Source organism: Lycium ferocissimum, chromosome 8, assembly GCF_029784015.1.
Source record: "Lycium ferocissimum isolate CSIRO_LF1 chromosome 8, AGI_CSIRO_Lferr_CH_V1, whole genome shotgun sequence".
Classification (NCBI taxonomy): Eukaryota; Viridiplantae; Streptophyta; class Magnoliopsida; order Solanales; family Solanaceae; genus Lycium; species Lycium ferocissimum.
In genome coordinates this window covers 4,527,526-4,550,941 of record NC_081349.1, presented here as the reverse complement: position 1 = coordinate 4,550,941, position 23,416 = coordinate 4,527,526, and the positions used below count along the sequence as shown (strand labels likewise).

Below are 23,416 nucleotides of genomic sequence, written 5' to 3'. Positions count from 1 at the left end.
ACAAAAAGTTGTGACTCCTGGATGGAATAGTAGTATGGCACTCAGCCGAGTAGGGTCTTGGGTGTCAGTCGCGGCCCTCCGGTTTGGGTCGTGACAGAAGTGGTATCAGAGCAGTTCGTCCTAGGGGTTGTCTGCAAAGTCGTGTCCGGTAGAGTCTTGTTTATGGTGTGTTGCGCGCCACATTTATAAACAGGAGGCTACAGGGCATTTAGGATGGTTACCCTTCTTTCATATCTAAGATCGTGCGATAAGAGCCAAGTCATAGGAAATGAAATTCCTTGCACTAACCCTTGATTTCAGTGGAAGAATGGTGCGGCAAAGGAAGTGAATGATGATATTGGGATTGCGGGATAATATAAGTTGAAGGAATCGACGAGAGAGTAAGTATTGGTAAAAAGGATTATAAGTCAGATATGGTAAGAATGTTGCAAGTATGATTGAAATGTATAGCTAATGAATGGAAGAGGAAGTGACTAGGAAAGTACAAAAGGACGATCGATAAAGGTTCAGGTATATTCCGAGTTGTGACGCAAGAGGTAAGTTTCGTCATCTTTGCATTTCTGTTCGATATTGAGAGCCCTGTATGGCTAAGGTGTGCTAAGTATGTATATATTTGCCCTGTGAGGCATTGTATGTATTTTCTGGGTTGCGTGTAGGTCTGGGATAGTAAGAAATATAATGGGCACTCTGCCAAAATTCACCTTAAAAAAAAAAAACTTAAGGACAAGGACCAAAGATTTAGGAGATCACGAAGATTGTACGTCTATGATTGTTACAGATTAATTAATGGGAAAGTATGGGACAAGATGATATGGAATGATGAGATGAAGATGACACTACAAGTGGACATTGGGCTTTAATTATTGGAATAAAAAGTACTATTCCGAAAAATTTGGACGGATAGTTGGGTACATCATTATTTCGAGTATCCCTAGGGATTATTATAGGCAAGATTTGAGATTTAAAGTAGTATTTTTGGGTAATGACAAGTAGGGAACTTGAAGGATTCGTAAGTGAAAGAACAAAAGCGATGACGAAAGGATTATTATGGGATGAAATTTCGATCGAGAATGGCAAGGAATACAACACCATAAGGTAAAGCCTTTAAGGGGAAAGCGAGTAAGCTTGGGTACGAGCACAAGGACTGAAATAATATGTGGTAGATGTTGTATTGGGAATGGATTATAGAGATAGTTCGAAGTAAGAATTGTTGTGGAAATAAGATTAACAAATATGAAGGCAAGTCAACAAATGAATAGAGTAACTAAAGAGTATCTTTTGAGACTGGACTGAAAATAATTCGTGGGGAAGAAAAGAAATTGAACGATATTCCAGTAGGGAACTTAATGTCCACAAAATGGGAAGGATATGACAAGAAAATAGAAGGGAATGCAAGGGAGTTTTAAGATAGTCTTGGTGTGCATGAAGAATGGTTTATGAGGAAGATGATTAGTAGTCCGAAGGATTAAAATGGGTTACATTCGAGGTTTTGTAGGAACAAGGTCTATTGGGGGATTCAGGGAAAGTCGACAAATGAGTTCTACTGTGGCTTAATATAAAGAGAAGGTTTTCACGACTAACTCAAAAGAAATGATTTATAGAAAGGATTATGGAATTGATTATATGTTAAGGTTGAGTTAAAGGATGTCATAAAGATATGGGTTTGTCTTCTTATACTTTAGGATGCTGGAGATATTAAGATGATTTTATATAAGTTAGATTAGTGAATTGGGGTTACTTAGTTCCTACAGATCGGGAGTTGTCGGTAAAATGAAGTATAGTCAAAACTTATGTTTTCCATTGATGCAGAGATGATTACATTGAGCAGAGCTACGACTAGTTAGAGAGTTAACACAATTGCAGAGCGAGGGTTACGAGAGTATCAAGAGGCAAGTTATGAGATTTAAAGGTCAGTAAGGTAAAAATGAGAAAGATATGAGCTATTGGAGTACATGAGGTCATAATTGGTTCAGACCTCAGTTAAGAGGCCAGAAGCGTCGTGGTTCGGTATCCAGGTATGTTAGTGATTTCTTCAGAAGCATGTTTTCCGACTTATGAGTTTCAAGAGCAAAGAGATTAGCTACGAGAGTAGAGAAAGGTTTGTAAACCTATGATGTTAGTAAATTCAGTAGAAGGCTATGAAGGGTATGAGCGGATCTAAACAGGTTAAAAGTCGGAGAATGGACGACAAGATTTCGGGAAGGACAAAAGTAAGCGTAGGAAAGAGCGAGTAAATAACCAATGGAGACCTGTTATGGCGATGGTACGATTAAATGCGATATGTTAACGGGAAGAATGATTCGATAAGGGGATGTACCAGAGAATGGGATCAGGGACAGAGTACAAGACTAGTTTAAACATTCGAGGACGAATGTTTCTAAGGGGGGAAGGATGTTACACCCCGAAAAATTTCGTGTTACCAAGACTGTAGACGGCTTAGTATGAGCTCAAGGGAGAGAAAAGTTATACAAGGATCAGGGATGAAGATTATATGATCTGAGTATAAGAATATATATATATATATATATATATATATATATATATATATATATATATATATATATGACATTGGGTGACCGTATGGAGTAAATCAGTCAACACGTTACTTGATGAATAGCCCTAGTAACCGTAAGTTAAGGTGGGCCCACATGTCGGATTTTTATAAAGGACATATGAAAAGTGATATGAGTAGTACATGGGAAGTTGAGCAAATCTTAAGAAGGACCCTTAAGCCAAATATGGGCATAAGCCCTCCAAAAGGATGATTTAAGGATACGTTTTCGGATGATCTGATTTGGAGGGGCCAAAACGCTATTATAAGTTTGGAATTTGGAAACACACAAAAAATGAAAGTTGTAGATAATTGAAAGAGCTTTCCAACCATAGGTCGTGGGCCCTCATACGATATCGGGATCAAGAATTATGGCCATTTTATGATAAAGACTCCAAGCTGCCAAATGGCTTCCGCGGGTCCCACTTGAGAAGGTCGGTGGAACCGACTTATGAGGGGTATAAATACCCCATTAACTCCATTTTTTTTTAGCATTTTACATTCTCAATAGTCCTAGAAACTTCCCAACACAACCCCCAAACATTTATAGCCCATTAAATCAAGAATTTAACAAGATTACACCAAACTAGTCCATGAAAGGTGATTGTTCTTGCTTCTACTTGATGTTGTGGTAAGTTTGGTCTTGAAGAAAGTTGGTGTGGCTGAATTTATTCAAGTATAAGGTATGTTCTTCATCCTATCTCTTATGTTGAGTTGATTTGAAGGTTTAGCAAGTCTTAAAAGTGAAAATAGTTATGGAGGAAAGGTCATAAAGTGTCGTGTTGTAGTTGTTGTGTTTATGGACTGTTTTGAGCATGTTGTGGCCATGTGGCTGGGCTGATTTACATGTATAGAGATGGTATCTAATGTTGTTGGTGTGTTGATGAGATTATGCTCCTTGATTGGGAAGAAAGGAAGTGTATATTGTTGTTGTATGTTGAAAAACATCGTGTGGGATGTTTTATGGAATATATTGGTATTGATAATATTGTTGTTGATGTTGGTATTGTTGTTGTTGTTGTTGGTTGATTGTGATTTCGGGCTCGAGATATAAACGGGGAGATGCTGCCCGAATTTTGGCAGATTCTAAAGGAGTTTGGTTTAAGGACTTGAGATAGGCATATGACGATAAGTCTAACGGTAGTATAATTTCTCTTGAGTGTAGATTTGCAAGTTCGGGAGAATAAGCGTTAATTCGTAGGAGATCAATCAGGTATGTTAAGGCTCGTCCCTTTCTTTCAAAGGCATGATCCCTATGGTACGATTTCATAAATGCTTCCATAACTTCTTTGTTTTCAAAAGATAGAAGTTTATGACTCCAAGGCATGATTCCTTTCCCGATAATCCATAAATGTTTTCCAAAATGCCCGTATTTTCCAAACCAAAGATTTATGATTCATTAAGCTCTTATGATAACAACGATGAACATGTTTTTACGATGATAATGATGATGTCAAAGATGAGAATATTTTCTATGATGATTATGATGATGATGATTTTATGGTTAAAAGTCTCAAGTTATGAGATCAATGCTTTTATGAGATTATTGAGCTTATTTCATGATTTTCTCGATTTTATTCATTGTTGTTGGTCTCACCTTATAATAATTGTTCCTTCAAGGTGAGATAGAGCGATGATGATTATTCCATAATATAATCGGAGGTTACCGACCTTACGTCACTCCGCTAAAGTAGTAGCTTTTATTTGAACTCCCATGCATGCTATGAGTATAATATATGTATATAGCTATTTTGTGACATTACCGAGTTCTATTATTTCATTTTGCTTATGCAAGATACTTATTCTCATTCTTCATGTACATATAAAAACGGCAAGATTGACGGGGGTGACGTGTGGCCTTTGTTGTGATATATATATATATATAAGCGCTATATATGATGTGATATATATATATAAGGCATAGTTGACGGGGGGTATATAAGGCACGACATGTGGCCTTTTGTTGTGATGTATATATATATATAAGGCACGATTGACGGGGGTGACGCGTGGCCTTTGTTGTGATGTATATATATATATATATATATATATATATATATATATATATATATATATATATATATATATATATGATATATATATATATAAGGCACGAGTTGATATATTGTGATATATATATATATGACAGGGTGACGCTTGTGGCCTATGTGTGATGTATATATATATAAGACACGGCCTTGTGACGTTTTTAGGGGTGACGCTGTGGCCTATGATGTGATGTATATATAAGGCACGATATATGTGTGACGCCATTTGTTGCCTATGCCATGATGTTTTATCTTTGCACATATTATGTGTTTCTTTGATATATATGTGTACTTGAATTCATTTATCTTTATCCCCGCATTCATTGACATGTCTCAAATGTCTTCTTTATCCCACGATTTTATGTACATGTTGATTTCATGCCTTACATACTCAAGACACTATTCGTCCCGACCCCTTTCTTGTGGACGGGCGTTTCATGCCACGCAGTGTATACGGATGAGTAGAAGACATTGCTATAGGATGTTCCCAGGCTATCGACCGGATTGGTGAGCTCCATCTCGGTTCGGAGTGTTGTCGAGTCGAGTACTTATGTTATGGTATCTCGTGTATGTTAGAGACTTTTGCGAGACAGTGTCCTGTGGATAGTGCGTCGAGATGTCGATAGTTGTGTAAAGCGACCATATAGGTCGATGTGTTTTTATGCTTTATTTTTAAAGATTTTATTGTGACTAAAGGTTTTCTTTGAATTAACGATAAGGAGAAGTCCCCGATTTGACGAAAAGAGTTTTATTGAAAAGTTTTTTTTTTTACACCGACGGAAGCGTCATTTCGTAGATTAAAGGTTCACAAAAAGTTGTGACTCTGGATGGAATAGTAGTATGGCACTCTTGGGTGATATGAAAGGGAATATGATGTGTGTTGTAGCTATAATTATGGATGGTTTCGAAAGGGAGTCTTGAGAATTAAACAAGGCTTAATTTGAAGAAATCTATTGATTATGATATTATGAGTGTTGTTGTCAATGTTTGGGAGTTGTTTAGTATATGGAGAAGGTTGACGAAACAAAGGAAATGCTGCCCAATTTTCGTTAGCCTTTTAGTCGCTTTAGCTTAAACTTGAGCATGTTCCTAATGATCTAACCTTAGTACGAATTCTCTTGTATGTAGAATTATGAGCTTGGAAGGAAAGCGTTTGGTCGATAAAGTTAAAGAGACGTAAAGGTATGTTAACGCTAGTCCTCTTTCTTTCAAAGGAATGACTCTTACATTGCGACTTCCTACATACTTCTATGACCTTCTTACATTCCAAAAGTTGAGAGTTAAAGATTCTTAAGATCTTCTTACGAGAAAAGAGAGGAGATGTTTTCTATGATGATTATGATGATGACGATTTTAATGGTAGAAGTTCCAGAGCTTATGGTTTCAAAGATGTTGTGAGATAATTGAGCTTATCCTATGATTTTCTTGATTTCACTCATTGTTATGCTCTCACTTTATGTTACTTGTTCCTTCGAGGTGAGATGTAGTGATGATGATTATTCCCTAAGGTAATCGGAGATCACCGACCTTACATCACTCTGATATGACTTTAGCTTTAATTGGGCTCACATGCATGCTTATTTTATATATGATTATACTGGGCCTAGTTGGCCGGGCAGACACCACTATGTTGGGTGTAAGTGGGCGGCTTATGGATGATGATAGTTGCACCGGGCCTAATTGGCAGGGCAGTCACCACTAGTGGGCGGCGTGAGATGACTATCCCGGACGCGGGCTAGTTATGATGTATTACTCAGACAACTGACTTATATATATATATATATATATATATTAGCATGCCTGGTATCTGCCTTAAAAGGCAATCATATATGCAGTTTATCTCCTTATCTCATGTTCCTTATCTCTTTATTATGTCAATGTTCATGCCTTACATACTCAGTACATTATTCGTACTGACGTCCCTTCTTTTGTGGACGCTGCGTTCATGCCCGCAGGTAGATAGGGAGACGGTCCAGATTCCTAGGAGCTTATTCAGCAGATGCACAGGAGCACTCCACTACTCCGGAGTTGCCGTTCATTGGTACATTCTTTTGTGTTTATATTTAGGGCATGGCGGGGTCCTGTCCCGTCTTCATGACTTTTAGTACTCTAGTTAGAGGCTCGTAGACATATGTGGGTAGTAGATATCTTATGATCTCTTTAGTGCATGTCTTGTACATCATTTTGTAGCCTCGTGGGCTTATACATTGTACACACACACACACACACACACACACACACACACACACACACATATATATATATATATATATATATATATATATATATATATATATATATATATATATATATTTTGAGGAGTGATTGAAGATCATTTCATGGTAAGCTTTGTTTGGGAAGTGTGTCGATCTAAGTTGGATATGATGATGAGTATGATGAGAGGTGCTCGGTAGGCTAGCTCCAGATACCCATCATGGCCCTCTAGCTGGGTCGTGACAACCCCTATGGAAGAACCTTCTCAGAACAACATGGAAGATGAGGATTATTTCGATGAAACTCCTCGATTTGGACTGGATGTTGTAGAATTTCATGGTTAATAGTGGTTCACTAAATTTCTACCGAAGTTTACTCCTACCCTAGAAGAAGCGATCAATCACATCAAACTGTGCCTCAACTATGTGATGCTTTTGGAAGCATTGATCGATTGAGGCTATTCTCTTTGACTCATACATTAGAGGGATGCAAACCATGATATTGTATGAGAGTTCTGCGCTAACTGGTCCCCGAATTAGAATACACTCAAGAATACATTATCCCAGTGAGGGACAAGAGGGTAAACCTCTCATACCAAGCGCTTAATGAGTGATGCGCTTCCTGGAGGTACCACCCGCCAATTATGATGCTTTCTTGCAAAGGCCATACTATAAGGCCATTCGTCACAGATTGTGCAAAGTAAATTCCACGGCTGCCTAGGTCTGTGATGCTAAGGTATGCCATAAGAATATGCATTTTTGTGGTTTTAATATGGAAGTCAAGGTCGTGTTGCATTTTATTAATTGTCGAATTATGCCAACAGATCATAACTCTAGGGTGTCGAAAGAGAATGTTAGTTTGATATATGCCTTCCTAACCCGTATGCCAATCAACATGGGAAAAATCACGATAATAAAGATGGGTCGGATAAGGAATGATGGCAATGGAAGATTGTTCTACCCAAGAATGATTACTAAATTGCTCCTACGTGCTTCAGCGCTGACAAACCTAGGGGGGTGATGTTATACTGCACTGTAGTTCTAAGAAGTATGATCTCACAGCTATAAAGGAGTCCACAGGAGAGTCTAGTGCTTGTCTCACTGCCACGCAGCAGACCAGCTTCACTGAGCAGTTCGTTCTGTTTCTTATGGCGGATTTATGAATTCGGGCTTCGAGAGCAGAGAGGAATCTTGAGGAGCTCTAGCAGTGTCCAGTTTGCACCATACACTATCCAATTCCTTGATCTTGGGGAACCTCCACATCTGCCACCTTATGAGGATGTCAACTCAATAACTGGAGATGATCTAAATGGTGACACCTATCATGGTGTCGATTACATGCCTTAGGGCCCAACGAGTTTTCTACACCCTTGTTCTTTTTGTTATTTAGTATTGAGGACAATGCTTAGCTTAAGTGTGGGGCTGTAGTTATTTACTTGCTGTTTTGTTTTTTATTTCCCTTTGACTTTGTTTGATTTGTTTCATGCTTTAAAATATAAAAAACACAAAAAAAAAATATATGGAAAAAATGACTTTTCCCGATGACGGATTGCATTAGGAAAATGGAACTGAAATATATAACTCTCTTGAAGTAAGAGTCCTAAATCTCAATGCTATTGAAGTTCTCTTGATTTTGCTTATGCCAAGATAACTGTGAGTGCCTTGATTATTATACCTAGGCCCAGTTCTTGACTCATCTAATAAATAATTTATATATGTTTAACTTCTTTGATTAGAAAGTCAGGATGGATCCGATTCTAAGTGAGTTATGTGTTATGTGTGTGTGAGAACTTGGTTCTGATTGTCATGTATTCATATTGAAGTCTAGAGCTTGTCTGGCGTGTGTACAAAGCGAAATATAGTTTGTTGAGTCTACGAAGTGATATAGACTATTCTTTGATTAGTCATATTTGGAGCATTCTCTTTACCTACCTTTATGTTGATATCCGTAGTCCTCCCCATTGAGCCTTCAGCCTATTTCTTGGCAAACACATTTTTAGCTTATTCCCTTTATTCTAATTGGTCAAAAATTTGATCCCATACTCGTAGAGCATTTTAATTTAAAATGAGCGCTTAAAAGAAGTTTGGAAAGAAAAGAAAAGGGAGAGTCGAAGATGGAAATTCAAGAAAAAGGGAAAGGTGCACTTGTTGAAGAAACAAATAATATATGTTGCCAGTAGGGAGCGAAAACAAAGAAAAATGGAAAAAAAGAAGAAGAAGAAATTGAGTTCTCCTTGCTAGTATGTCCTTAATGAGATATGGGAATCAAATGGAAGTAGTGGTTGGAAGTGGAGGATTAAACCATAATTGGCGAGTTAAAGCAATGCGCTTAAGTTAAGAAAAGGTAATGTATTAAAGTGCTTAGGGAGGTTAGTCATTATTTTACCAAAAATTTCCTACCAGTCCTTTAGCCTACATCACAACCCTCAAAGTCCTACTGGATCTTAGACTCAATATACTTACATTAGTAGATTATTACACAAAGGGCAAGCCTGTGGTTCCTCATATGTTGCATGTGAATTTTTCTGTGAGAGTGAGCGTATTTCTCTTGATTATATGCCCATGTATGTGATTCAATTCTACTTGTATTGGCAAATATTGGGTGACTCTCTTATTTCTGGTGAGGGCATATGACTTGCAAAGAAGAGATGATATTTTTGGTTTTCTTAATTAAAATAAGTAAGCAAGCGGTTTAGTGAGTCGAGTTATTGAGGCTAGGAAGCTATAATAAGGTGTTTGAATCGTTTTAAATATTCTTGGAATGACTAGTTAGGAGAATAGTAAAAACGATTGTCTTCTTGTCAAGTATAGTTGTTTGCTCGAGGACGAGCAATGGTCTAAGTGTAGGGTGCTGATGATAGGCTAGAAACATGGATTTTTAGTCTTGTTTCACATCTTTATTGACTATACCTTAATTGTATTTGAGCTTTAACGTAATATTTTTACATGCATTATGTGTGTTTATTGTGTAGAATTTGTTTCCAATCAAACGAGCATGTTTGGAGCTTAAACTGAGGTTGTAGGACTTCTAAGTCTGAGTAGAAGTTCAACGGACAAATCGGGAGCGATTTCGGTGTTCGAGGACTGGATATGCATGCTAAAAATTAAAGAAAAATGATGACAACGTGAAGAAGCAAGACGCGACGCACCCAGAGTCACGACTGCTTGATTTATCTGAGTCAAAAACCTTAAATTCAGGTGCAGAAAAAGGCACTGCCGCGGGGCACAAGGCGAGGCAACCCGCGGTGCGACAGTGATGTTCAGCTGCTGCAATTTTTAGTTCAAGTTTTTTAAGGATGTTTCGGTCCGGGCCTATTTTTGGAGGTATAACTACATAAAACCACGGTTTTGAAGACATGATTGGACGGCTACATCGTGGGAGGCGGCTTAGAGTTTGAAGGATTTTGCTATTTTGTACAATCGATTCAATATAAAAGTTTAGATCGAAAGCTCATTGTAATAACTTCTAGTTTATTTTCTTCTACTATTATGTTTAATCTTATTATTATGGAGTAGTTTATCTTAGGATTTTTTGACGGACATGGTGTTTTGAGACTTATGTATGGATTAACTTCGTTCCTTGCTAGAATTCTCATATAGAGTTTTGAACGCTATGCATATATTTTTATTATGTTAATTTAATCGAAGAGAACTACTTTAATGAATATTTATGTGAGTATTGTGGTTTTAGTGAAATTCTTTTTAGCAACCGTAAGAGCTTCTTTGAATTGTCCTTGAATCAAGATAGGAAGATATTTGAGAGACATTTTCCTTCTGTTAAATCCATTTGATAGTTCTTGCATATGTTCTTGAGTGTTGAATTCGTCTATTCTTGAAGATATTTAGTTCATTTTAAAGAAGAGTTTGAGTATCACAAGTAGACTAATCATTCGTTGAAATCGGAAGAGTCAACGAAACTTAGGAAAAGAACCTTGAACGATTATTAATCATGATTATTTCTCTTGCACTAGTCTTGTCATTTTTCCTTATTTCATAGTAATCCTTTATCAATTTCTAAGTTATCACTTAGTTTAATAGTAAAATTTGTTACTCGTGGTTTACACCATAAAACTCCAAAGATTTGATTTCCTGAATAATAGTGATCAAGATTTTGTTTGAGTTATTAATAACACCAATCCCTGTGGAGACGATCTAAATCTATTTTACTTTTTACTAGTGAAGTGATTAAGAAAATTATACTGTGTTTTGCGCTCGTCAATGGACCATCCCTTATGGTTCATCAATACCATGCCAATAATATCATAAAATGTATAAAATGGATATGCGTAGAACATGCAATTGCATAATATCAATTCAATGCCAAATATAGTTCCTTTTTCATGATTTATATGAGATGTGGAGTAATGAATGCACAATGAATCAATATCATAAGTATTAGCAAACATGGTTATCATAAGCCCATATCATCAACAACCATACCAAACAAGTAGATTTATCAATACCAACCAATGCCCATAAGCTTGGCATTCTTTACTTCAAAAGATTATTCCATTTTTTATTAATTACTCCTATTAGGACACTGGTACCCGTACAAGTGCTCGTCACCTCACAAGTACGGGACCCCCAATTTCCCATTACGCCCCTTAATAACATTAGCCATCACAAACACTTCATAAAGAGTCTAGTAAGTCTCAATTTGCCTTAGATTTGAAGCCCAATACTCACGAACGGATTTGCTCTTCCTCAACGCCTTTGAACGATCCCAATCTCAATCCGAGCAAAGATTAAGTCTTCCGGAAGGTCTACCGCATCCAAAATTTTCAAACGAGTTCAATCTAATCAAACTAGTACTCTACAATGTTAAACGAGTCCAACTATACCCATATTGCTATATTTTAATTCGAAACCCAAAAATGAATCGAAAAAGGTAACCCTGAGCCTCTTGGAGTTTTGTTTCAAAATTGGCTTATTCATAGCCTAAAGGTTAAGAATCTTGAAAATCATTGAAATCTGTCCACAAATTGACCTTCAATTTGACGTTTTACTTGAAAATCCATTTCCATGGAAATCTCAATTTCTAAGATCAAATCATGAATGAAATTGCTAAATAAAGGATGGAATCACGGGGAAATACTTAGATTAGGATTAGAAGCTGACCCCCGAGCCAAAACTTGAAGAATGCCCTTGAAAACACCCATATTCGAGCTACCTAGCTCCCAAAATTGATTTATGAACAATGAAGTTCGAAGTTGAAAATTATATTTTGTCCAGGCATAAATACCCTTAGCGATGGCGAATCCCACCATCGTGATCGCAAAGCACAACCCGGACCCCGCCCATTATCCGTTCTTCAGTCGCGACCTACCCACCGCTATCACGACTTGCTCTCTCCTCTTTCTTCATGGTCGCGAGCCCTTCTACGCGATCGTGTAGAAGGAAACCAAACACCAGACATCAGAAAAATCTGGTGTCTACCAAAATTTCAATCCAACACCGAAACTCATCCGAAACCTTTCGGTTCATTCATAAAACACGCTATGAACCAGCTCACGCACTCAAACTCTGAAAAGAGGTCATCTTGACCCGATGTTGCCTATGATCAACTCCAATTCCATAACTTAACTAGTTTCTCAACCAATGAGAAAACTCACACTCGAACCCCGCAGGACCCTAACTAACTACTCTACTAAGTCATAAATCATGTTCTGGACCTCATGGAATCAACAAAACTCCGACACTGGCCTATTTACCCCTGATGTTGATTTTGGTCAAACTTCTTCATTTTTTAAAATTAAAAACTTTCAATTTGCTAAATATGAGCCGAAACCCACCTGATTGACTTGGGAACAACGCCACCCATCCCCGCAAGTCATAAACACCAAGATGACATTATGAGAAGGGTAATTTGGGGAAAATAAGTTCAAACGCTCAAAAAGATCGAGCGGGTCGTTACAATCCGTCAGTTTTTTTGAGTGATTGACCAGTCAATTTGACCTTTATATAAATTTAAAAAATAGAAAAACCAACAGAGTACGTCGATAGATTTTAAAGAAAGGATAAAAATATTTTGTTTAATTAATATTTAAAAATGAATTCGACTAGTAAATATTTTTTATTTTTAGTGAAACTATTTTTATTTTTTTATTTTTTATGAAACCAACATGCACCATCGGTTTGGTTATATTATTGTTTGGCAGAATTTTATGCGCAAAATTCCGTTAAAGAAAACCGACTTGATCCGTCAATTTTTTATAAAAAAATAAGTGAAAATAATAAAAAATAGTGAATAAAACCGACGGACTGAATCGGTTTCATGTCGGTTTTCCGGACCGATGCAGTCCTTTGTTTTCTCGATTTTTAACAGTTGTTTAGTAGTGCATCACTCCCTATATGCAGAGCTTAAGTTCCATCAATTAATATCCAAGTTCATATCAACTTCATGTAAGTATTAGGCTAGGTTTTCAAAACTCTAACCTGTGGCAAATACATTCTCCTTTGAAATCTCTTTACATCGATGGGATTAAAGGAGTAAGAGGTTATCGGTAAAGTTAAAGTGCGTTAGTGATTTTTAGAACAAATTTAGGCGTGAATTTATATGCCATCCAAGAATGTAATGATACATGTCTGATTTCATGTTTGAGGTGAGATGTCTTAAACTTTTTAACTTTGAACCTTGTCATTCTTGGAAAATAGAGTGCCAAGAGTGCAACACAATATTTGATTGGGCAAATGTCCATTAGCCCGTGACATTCACCACAATCTAATCTAATGAGTTTAAGTTATATCCCTTCTTCTTAAAAGGTGACCTCTACACGAAAAAAAAAAAAAACACAAAACAAAACAAAACCTCCAAAGTAGACCAAGTTTACTTATTTTCCTCGTGGTCTCCTTGAGACACGCGACCTCCTCTCGCTTTGCCTTTAATTTCCTCTCCGCTTCATTTATATAACTTTGCTTTGGCATTGACATAAAATCACACCCACAAACTATGGCGAGATCCGCGGTGGAACTTGATTTTTTCTGCATGGAGAAAGAGGCTACTGCTACTAAGCTGCCTACCCCTCCTAAACTTTTTGAAAGAAGAAGAAGCTTTCGAGGTCTTATTATAGTAATTAATTTGCACTTTCTTTTTATTGCCATTTCTCATGTCCTAATTTACAAATTCTTGTTTCTTAATCTCGATTGTTATATTTTTAGTTTTTTTTAGACTATTAGCTTGTTGCTGTTGTTTATGTTTGTCGCTACTGCTTACTACCTTCCTTTTTCACCTTTCTTTGAGCGAGAGTCTATCGGCAACAACTACTCTACCTTCTCAAGGTAGGAGTAAAGTCTGCGTACACTCTATCCTCCCCCAATTCCACTTGTGGGATCACGCTAGGTTGTTGTTGTTACTTTTCTCATGTCCTAATTCCATAATTTAATTAAAATTTTAATATTGCAGATATCCAAAGCATGATATCGAAGATCAATCCTGACGTTCTGAAGAACGTAATTGCTTCCCGCTCTGCGGAGAAAAACATTCCCACGTTGCCCGTTATTGCTAGTAATTGTATCATGGAAAATGATCCTGAAAATAACGCTCCTTTGACTATATTCTATAATGGTACTGTTGCTGTTTTCGACGTTCCTCGAGACAAGGTTTGTTCATCTAAAACCAAACCATACCCTCCTTTAAATTAATTAATTCCCCTTTGCTTTTGAATTTCTCCATATTTTATTTATTTATTTTGTTGTAGGCGGAAAATATTCTCAGGCTTGCAGAAGGAGGCAATCTACAGTTATTGAAGACTTCACATGGAGATGGAGGTGAATTTTATTCTCTTTTACTACTTTTTTTTTGTAACCACTAAGATTTTTCTTTTATTTATTTATTTATTTGAAAAAGAATGGTTTTACCATGTCAAAATCATTGCAATGAAAGAAGATTTGATCAGTTTGTTTATTTTGCATGTAGATCTACCCATAACAAGGAAGAAGTCACTGGAAAGGTTCTTTGAGAAGCGAAAAGAGAGGTTGGTTAATTTTCATTACTCCCCTCACTTGTTTGTCTAAAAATGTTACTTTGGAGATATATTGAATCAAGCGTCTTTTCTTTTTACCACTGTTTTTTTCATATGCCTTTCAAATATTTTGAGTTGTTAATTATGTTGATTTATCGTATTTTTTATTTAAAATACAAATATAAAAAATTTATGAGAAAAAGGAAGTATTCCGGGGATCGCAATTATGAGAACAATAAGAGTTAGGTGGAGGAGGATCCTAAAAGCAAAAAGAAAAAACAAAAGCTGGGGGTGAAACTGTAGCATGATGTGCAATTCTTTGTGTTCTACTGCAGGATGACTATGGTGTCACCTTATGGTTTCAACCAAGGCTATGAATTATCAAGCAACAAAGCTGGAAATACGAACTAGAGGCACATATGTAATGTATATTATATACATATAAATTGAACTGTACGACGACTTCAACCACCACCTCCTGGTCTGGGCTATGTTCGATCGAGTATAGTAAATCAACCTTGTGATTTTAATATATAGATGGAATTCCTTGAATACTTCTGTGACTCTCTTTCCAAGTCAAAGAGGGAATATCACTAGTAGTAGGGAAAAGTAAGTCCACGTTTTAGTACTGTGGATTAACTTAAAAATATTTGTTGTTTTGTGCTTTGTGTGGGGAGTAGCATAAAGCCCGCCCTGTTTCCTTGCACTTTCTTTGTTGCTTCGAACCTTAAAAATGTAGAACAGTTAAATTTATATGAGGTGCCAAAGATATGCAGCTAAATTCAATTAAGGATTTGAATAGTGTGATATATGACAGAATGGACAAAGAATCAAATCTAACCAAGTGCTGGATTCGCGTGACCTCGGGCTAGGAAACCGAGGTCGGTATCCTTTTGTTACGAGCTATCAAGAAACGCAAACAAAGTAAAGCTCAAGAACAGATGGAAACAGATGCTATATATTCTTATGATTGTTGATATGAATTCTTTCTCTCTTCTGTGTTGCCAACCCCCCTCATGAATGGAGGCCTCCTCTTTATATAGTAGAGGAGTTTCAAACCTAGTACAACTCTAAATAAAGCAAGTAAATCTGGTGACAGCTGCGTCGCCGGGATTGACGCCGAAATATCCGGGTGAGGGCGGATATTTCGGTCTTCTGTTAATGGCGGTCAATCATCCTTCCGTTATCGCCTCGTACTGGCCCGACCTCGAGCTCCTCGATCCCGGTGAGGTGGTCGTGCTTCACCCGAGCATAACCATGACAACGGGAAACCGAGCGTACTCGTGTCCTCGATTTTACCCGTATACAGATAGTCCCCCCATTTCCCGTGGTGCAGTTATTGACGACGGGGAATGGAACCTTTAAGTCAAACCTCACTCTGCCCAATGCTAGGTCATTATTAACCAGCCGCCAAATCTTTTTGGGGAATCCTCCTTGAATCAGAACTCTTGATACGCTACAGGATCCCTAAAATCTCCTTCTATATAAAGCCCATGCCTTCTTTCTTTCCCATGCATCCTTACTTCTCCAAATCTCACTTTGTTCCTTCTCTAACCCTACCAAGATTCCTGCATTGAATCCCACAATACTCCTCGGATTTGCAATCTTCGTACTCCAGTGTTGCAGATACGTATTGTTAAGGAGAACCTTTCACGATCATGGCTTACGTACCGTTACTGACCCAGGGCGAAGACCAGTCTTCATTCATGCCAGGATCAGCTGGAACCGAAGGCCCTGATAGGGAGTTGGAATCTATTGCTGCGAGCATTGTCCCGTCGGGATTTAGTTACATGAATGACTGTAAAGTTCTTCACCATCTTGACCCGGTAGAGGATTTCGAATCTCTTATCGACGATAGCGCCATTGCCATGGTTAGGGAAGATTGCCATCTAGGCGCGGACGTTGACCTTCTCCCCGTTGGGGAGGGTGTGAAAATAACTCACCATGTTCCTGGCTATTCGTTGTTGTATACGTATCCTTTGCCATAGGGTTCGTCCTCCCCGTTCATAGGATAATCGAGGACTTATGCCGTCGATATCGGGTATGTATTGGGCAGATAGCCCCGCAAATTTGGAGGCTCGTATTCTGTATTGAGAAGTTAGCCAACGCGGCCGGGGTGGCTTTTACCCTCGACCACTTGCTTCATTTATATGTACCTCGGGTGATCCGAGGGGGAATCGTTCAGTTGATTCCCAGGGGAAGCCGAAGCCTCATTGATCCTGAAGACGATTATGATCGAGGGTGGCTAAATCGGTTTGTGATGATACGCACGGTTCAACTGCACCGCCCCTCTCCTGCTGATTTTCCCGAAATGTGGAACCCTTCACCAAACCCAATCGAGCCCATGCTCGAAGCTGCTATCTTTGAGTGGGTGATTGCCCTTCTCAGGGCTTCTCGTAGCCTAGGGCGTTCTTGGAGAAGAATGGCACCCGAAGGGTGGAAAGGCAAGGACCACGGTAATTTCCTAACCTGAATGCTTCGATTTTTATTCCTCTTCATCGTATCTTGACTTAATGTCTTTGGGTTTCCAGGACTTCGGTCAAGGAAGGCTCCCAAGGAGAGATCGGTAACCGAGGATGTAGCTCGGGGAAGGAGAATACATGTTCCACCGAGGCCGCCCAGGCGCAGGGAGGCCGGCAGTTTTCCTACTGTGCATTCGGGGGTTGGATCTCGAGTCCGAACTCGCCATATTATGGGGACTCGCCGGGAGATGCCTTTGGGTGAACGCACACCAGTGATTGTACTTGACGAGGAAGATCTGCCGGAACCGGATATCCCCGGGTCGTCCGCCTCCGGTGCAAGTCGTGGGGACAGCTAATCGGTATCATCAGTTACTGCTGCATCCCGTGACTATACTTGGAGATCTCATCCTCCGACTCATTAGTTCGAACCAGGGTGTAGCTGCTTTACTTTCGTTTTCCAAATACTGGTCGTAGAGTAGGGTTTCTCCTTGTTTTTTTTTTTTTTTTTGATGTACCGATGTACCCGGCACAATCGGGTTTTTATGAAATGGGAAAAGAACTTTTGGAATCTTGCAACTGGTTCTTATTGGACTTTATCGAGCATTCCTCGTGTGATGTTTCGTACTTAAACATTTAGCATACGCCTTCGTTGTATTCTATCAATAATTGTTTATTCCATACTTCGAATGAACCCGGCGTGTCTTGCTTCTGCTTTGAATTTCATAATTCATAAACATTCATTCCGTAACCGAGAATCCGGTTAGTAGACTCGATCAGGGTCGGTTCGAAACAGCACCCTTTGCGAGATATTTACAAGCTTTCTCAAGATCATGGAGGGATTTGTTCGAGGATCCGACCTGGGTCTCTTCGGAATGTCGATCTGTTCGATCACGACCTGTCGGTTGAGCGGACGCCTTCCCGATTGCTTCTCGCGTACGCTTCTCATGATCAGATAGGATCAAAGTCCCATCCGTCACATCCGCCTGACACCGCCACGTGTCGGAACCCCGTTGGCTTTGAAAATGGTTGCAGAAGATTAACCGTCTCGGCCCCACTCTATAAAAGCGAGTTTCCCCCTTCCTTTTTCACTTTTCGATTTTTACCAAAGCAAATTTTTACCTTCATTGTGCTCTGAGTTCTTCAATCTTCATATCTTCAAACCTCCAAACCTTCATACCTTCATATCTTCATCTCTTCTTCTTAAACACTGTTCCAATCTTCAAACATCTGTTTTTGACATCTTTATCCCTCATATTTTCAAAATGACGGGCAAATCTTCAAAAACTAAGGCCGGTGAATCATCCTCGGCTCCCAAACCTGAACCGCTGCTGTCCGACTTCGTTCCTCAGGACTACTCGACAGTTCGAGATTTCAAGGTTGAGAAACCTTCTCAGCAGGGGGATCGAGGTATCGACATATCTGAATATCTGTGCACGATACCCCCGAATAAACTCGAGCAAGTCAAAGAGGATTGTGGGTGGAAAGGAAAGGAGGTCGTTATTCCCGACCAAGACGAATCCATAACGACCCACGTAGATGGGTATTTGAGCGTTTTTACCTATCCTTTCACCTTCACCACACTCGACCCGGTGGTGGTCGATTTCTGCATTTGGTATGAGGTCACCCTCGGCCAAATTCATCCATCATTTTGGAGGATTGTTGTGCTCCTCCGATATTTCGCTACAAACGCGAATATTCCGTTCACGGTGCCACACCTTCTCCGCCTATACAAGCCCCGTGTCTTTAGAGGGGGAATGATAAAACTCTCCAAACGAGCCGCAAAAGCGCCCTTCTCCGGTCTAGACGAAGATAGGGATCGGGGCTGGCAAGGCAGGTATGTCCGAATCAGGACAGCGGACCTGATTCCCGCTGACAAATTACCGTTTCCCGAGAAATGGAACCCAAAACGTAAGTTAATTTATGTCGATGTGATTCGGCCATGTACCCGTACCGATTCTAACCCTTTCGTTTGTTTGTGTGTATGCAGCGCTGGTCCGAACCCTTAGTGCGGTTCCCAACCTCGACCAATGGATCGGGAAAATATGCTCCCAACTGACTTACGCCGAGCGCAACTGGAGGCGTTTATCCCGGTCCCGTTGGGAGGCCGGGACCCATGGTAAGCCTTCTCCTTAGAGTGTCATCCTTTCTGCCCTGTGCAGTACGCCATATTGGTTAAATAACAACTGATCTTCCCTTTTGCTTCACAGGATTGTCAAAGGCCACCGTACCGAGGCCGTAAACTGCCGAGGCCTCAGCCGACGAGCAAGACATCGAAGCTCCCGGTCAGGGAGATCTGATTGTAAGGAGGAAAAGAAAATCCTCTGAATCATCTCAAGCCCCGCCCCAGGCTAAGAAAAGATCGAGGGATGTCACTCGAGAGGCCTCATCGGGAGGTACCCCGGCCCGCGCTCTGGATGCGGAGGTCGTCGGTCAACTATTGGACCATCCAGACGACGATGATCAGGCTTGGGGTGGGCATCGTTTTATCGACGAGATCCTCGAGCATGATTTACCTGGTTCTGCTGCAGTCACTCCACCGTTGGTGGAAAGCTCAAGCCGAATCCCGAGTGATATCTCGGGGTCGAAAGCTGGGGTCTCTGATCATACTTCTGCTCGAAGTGCTGAAAGACTGCCAGCCGCGGCTGCTGGATCGAGGGCAACTTCCTCGATGTCAGGTTCTAAGGTACCCACTATCCCGCCTTTGTACGGTATTGGCTCCGTCCTCCCGATACAAGCTGTGGCCTCATCTGAAACGATAATTTGCATACAGGATTCTCCGCCGCCATTGGTGGACATTCCTGCCGATGCTGCAAAAGCCAAAGGCGGGGTGACCGAGCGAAGGGCGACCGGTCACGGAGATTACGAAATACCCGCTCCGGGAATGTCGGGTTTCGAGCATCTGCCCATCCCTGTGGCTCAGCATTTCGGGGTTAACTCAGGCCCCAGATTGGAGAAATCATTTCCTGCCCCTAGTGTCGACCCGAGTCGGAAGAGGCTGATTACCTTTAAGGTGCCGGCCGATATGAACATGTTATCGGGTCCTGTTGGGGTATCCAGCTATCTGTATCCTTTGGTGTCCCAAGAGGACCGACAGAAAATGGCCGAGGTTAGCGAATCGTGCCTGTTCAACGAGGCTCAGCACGCATTGAATCGGGTAAATCTCGTCCTTGAATTCTTTTTACCCAAATTATTTAACTTTGATCGTCATTTTAATATCCGTTCTCTCTTCCCTTTTAGGCCTCCGTGCTTCACCATGCGAGCTTCCACCGGTTTAGGCACGAAGTGGGTCGGCTCCAGGAGGAACTCGACATTAAGAGTCGGGAGGTGGACGAGCTCCTGGTCTTATATGAAAAGAAATTGGAATATATCTCGTCTCTCCCTGATCTCTCCCTCCTTAAATCGGAACTCGCAGCGGCTCGGAGTGAAGCCGCCGAAGCCAAACGGGAACGTGACGAGTTGGCTGAGAAGGTAAAGGCTTTCGAAATTTACAATAAGTCTTTAATAGCCGATGCTAACACCCTCGCTTCTCAGGCCCGAGCTTATGTCAGCCAGATCGATCAACTCCGTTCAGAGCTCGATGGGATCAAACCCGAGCTCGATTCCCTCCACGAAACAACCGTAGGTGCTGTGGCCGAACGTGATATTCTCCGGGAGCAACTTCGGTCGACGGAGGAGCAAATGAACAAATTAGTGCATCACTTGCTTCGGCCGACGCGAAAAGGATCAATTGAGCCAAGTCATCGCCGATTTGCAAGCTGAGCATGGAAAGGCTCTCGATCAGCTCTCGGGTTACGATGACATGCTCGATCAGTATAAGGCCGACGTGACTGCCGCCGAAAAGGCCAGTGATCTTAGAGCTGAGTATGAGCGATGTTTGTCCCGTAGGAGGACCCTCGAGGAGGTTCAAGCCACTGGTGTGGATTTGTCAAGTTTGATCGAGGAAGCAAGAAGGCTTGAAGCAGAAGCAGAGGCTGCGTTCGATCCCGAGGATTCGGATGTTGACACCGAGTCGGCCGATGAAGAGGCTGAGGAGTCGGGTGAAGAATAGAGGCCCCCTCTTTTGTTTTTTGAATACTTGTTTTGAGGCCACTGTCTGGGCCTTTGTAAATCTTGTTTTTTATATATGAATGAACCGAAATTTGTATTTGATTTTGCAAGGTATTTTCCCGTTTCATTGTTCGCTTGGTTTATGTCTTTGTTATATTTTGCCATATTGCGGCGAAGATAAAATTCGGACGGTAACGGCCCATGATCGGGCTTTGGTTCGTGCTGTCCTTAGTCGCTGCTTTAATCATAATTTTAAGAGGCATCCCCAATTGTGACAACTTCGCGTTTTTAGACCGTGGTCTTTGACCGTTTTCGGACTGTGGTCCTTAACTGTTTATGCCATAAGTTAGACCGTAGTCTTTAACTGTTATGCAATAGTTTAGACCGTAGTCTTTTAACTGTTTTTGATATTTGATAACATGGGATCCTTTTGACCGAAATAAGCTTTTTATTGAAGAAACCGGCCCGGGATACATTCGTAATTGTTGCCGTGGCAAGAACGAACTAAATGGACACGATTCAATCGATCGTTTGGTCCTTACATCTGATCCTATTGTTCAAGCCTCGCTTTTACATATACATAGTTTCGACTTAACTCATGATATAGTAGTCCCCTAGTATTCGAGTTCGAAGTATGAGGGCTCGGGTACTACTCAATCGTATTATGCAGTCCCCGATTTTCGGTCTCTGATCTATGCTCTACATTCGTAGCACGCTGTTCGGCGCTGCCTCATTAAAAACCTTGCCGAAAACCCACCTCGGGACAAAACGGACGAAGGGAAAAAGAGTGCAAAGACGTGCTTTCAGTCCTACATCTATGACTTTGGAGCAACCGATGTGCCCCTTTCGCTTCCATCGGGCCGCATCCCTGCATGGTTAGGTCGAATAAAAGAAAAGGAAAGTTATTCATACCTTTAACAATAATATCGCTTCAGGTGTGCCACATTCCAGTTATTTTTTAGCTGGTGTCCATCTTCATTTTTGAGCTGATAAGAACCCTTCCCGGTTATTCCGCACCCGGTATGGACCTTCCCAATTTGGAGCTAATTTCCCTTCGTGAGGGTTCTTCGTATGAAGCGTGACCTTTCTCAGTACCAAGTCCCCAATTTGAAAATGTCTGAGGTTCGTCCTCCGGTTATAGTACCTTTGCATCCTTTGCTTTTGTGCGGCTATCCGGATATGTGCAACTTCCCTTCTTTCATCCACGAGATCCAAATTGACGGTCATCGCTTCATGGTTCGAGTTCTCGGTGGCATAACGGAATCTTAGGCTCGGCTCACCAACCTCAACGGGTATCAGGGCCTCGGCTCCATACACTAGGGAGAACGGAGTCTCCCCGGTGCTCGATCTTACCGTTGTGCGGTAGGCCCATAAAACCTCGCAGAACCTCCTTCCATCGGTGTTTGGAACCGGCCGCCCTTTCTTTAAATTCTGCAATATGATTTTATTGGTAGACTCGGCCTGGCCATTCGCGCTTGGATGGTACGGGGTTGATAAGATCTTCTTAATTTTGTACTCTTCAAAAAACTTGCTGACCTTGCTACCTACGAACTGCTTCCCGTTATCACACGCGATCTCCGCCGGTACCCCAAATCGACAGATTATATGATCGTAAATGAAATCGATGACCTCCTTTTCCCTGACTTTCTCGAGTGCCTGTGCTTCGACCCACTTAGAGAAATAATCAGTCATAAGTAAGATAAATTGCGTCTTACCTGGAGCCCATGGCAGAGGTCCCACTATATCCATGCCCCATTTCATGAACGGCCATGGGGAGAGGACCGGGTGAAGCTCCTCTCCGGGTCGATGTATGGACGGGGCGTGCCTCTGGCATTCGTTACATTTCTGAACGAAGGTTTTGGCGTCTCCATCCATCTCGTTCCAAAGAGTATCCCGCTCGATCAATTTGCGACCAATGAATCGGCTCCCGCGTGGTTTCCACAAGTGCCCTCGTGAACTTCCCTCGAACGTAGTCGATTTCCCCCCGGTCCTAGGCATCCGGCCAAGGGACCGTGGAATGATCTTCGGTACAAACCGGCCATCGACCAAACAAAATCTAGCTGCCTTGGTTCGGAGGGCTCGTGATTCCTTGCCATCCGATGGTAACTTCCCTATTTGGAGATAGTCTATGTAT

The 23,416-nt window shown here is 40.8% G+C and overlaps 1 protein-coding gene across 1 annotated transcript; it reads left to right on the top strand.

Annotated features, from left to right (window-relative positions):
- Positions 1-13,432: 13,432 nt before the first annotated feature.
- LOC132066578 (protein TIFY 9-like) lies at positions 13,433-15,479 on the top strand. Its single transcript, XM_059459867.1, has 5 exons — positions 13,433-13,870; positions 14,215-14,411; positions 14,510-14,579; positions 14,728-14,785; positions 15,109-15,479. Exons 1-5 carry the CDS (start codon positions 13,762-13,764, stop codon positions 15,182-15,184), a joined length of 510 nt encoding a protein of 169 aa, XP_059315850.1. The 5' UTR covers positions 13,433-13,761; the 3' UTR covers positions 15,185-15,479.
- The last annotated feature ends 7,937 nt before the right edge of the window (positions 15,480-23,416 follow it).

Excerpts from the sequence above, each read along its gene's own strand:
- LOC132066578 (XM_059459867.1), top strand. The coding sequence starts at position 13,762 with ATGGCGAGATCCGCGGTGGAACTTGATTTTTTCTGCATGGAGAAAGAG. Across the intron at positions 13,871-14,214 it reads AAGAAGAAGAAGCTTTCGAG|ATATCCAAAGCATGATATCG; the intron begins GTCTTATTATAG and ends TTAATATTGCAG. Across the intron at positions 14,786-15,108 it reads TTTGAGAAGCGAAAAGAGAG|GATGACTATGGTGTCACCTT; the intron begins GTTGGTTAATTT and ends GTTCTACTGCAG.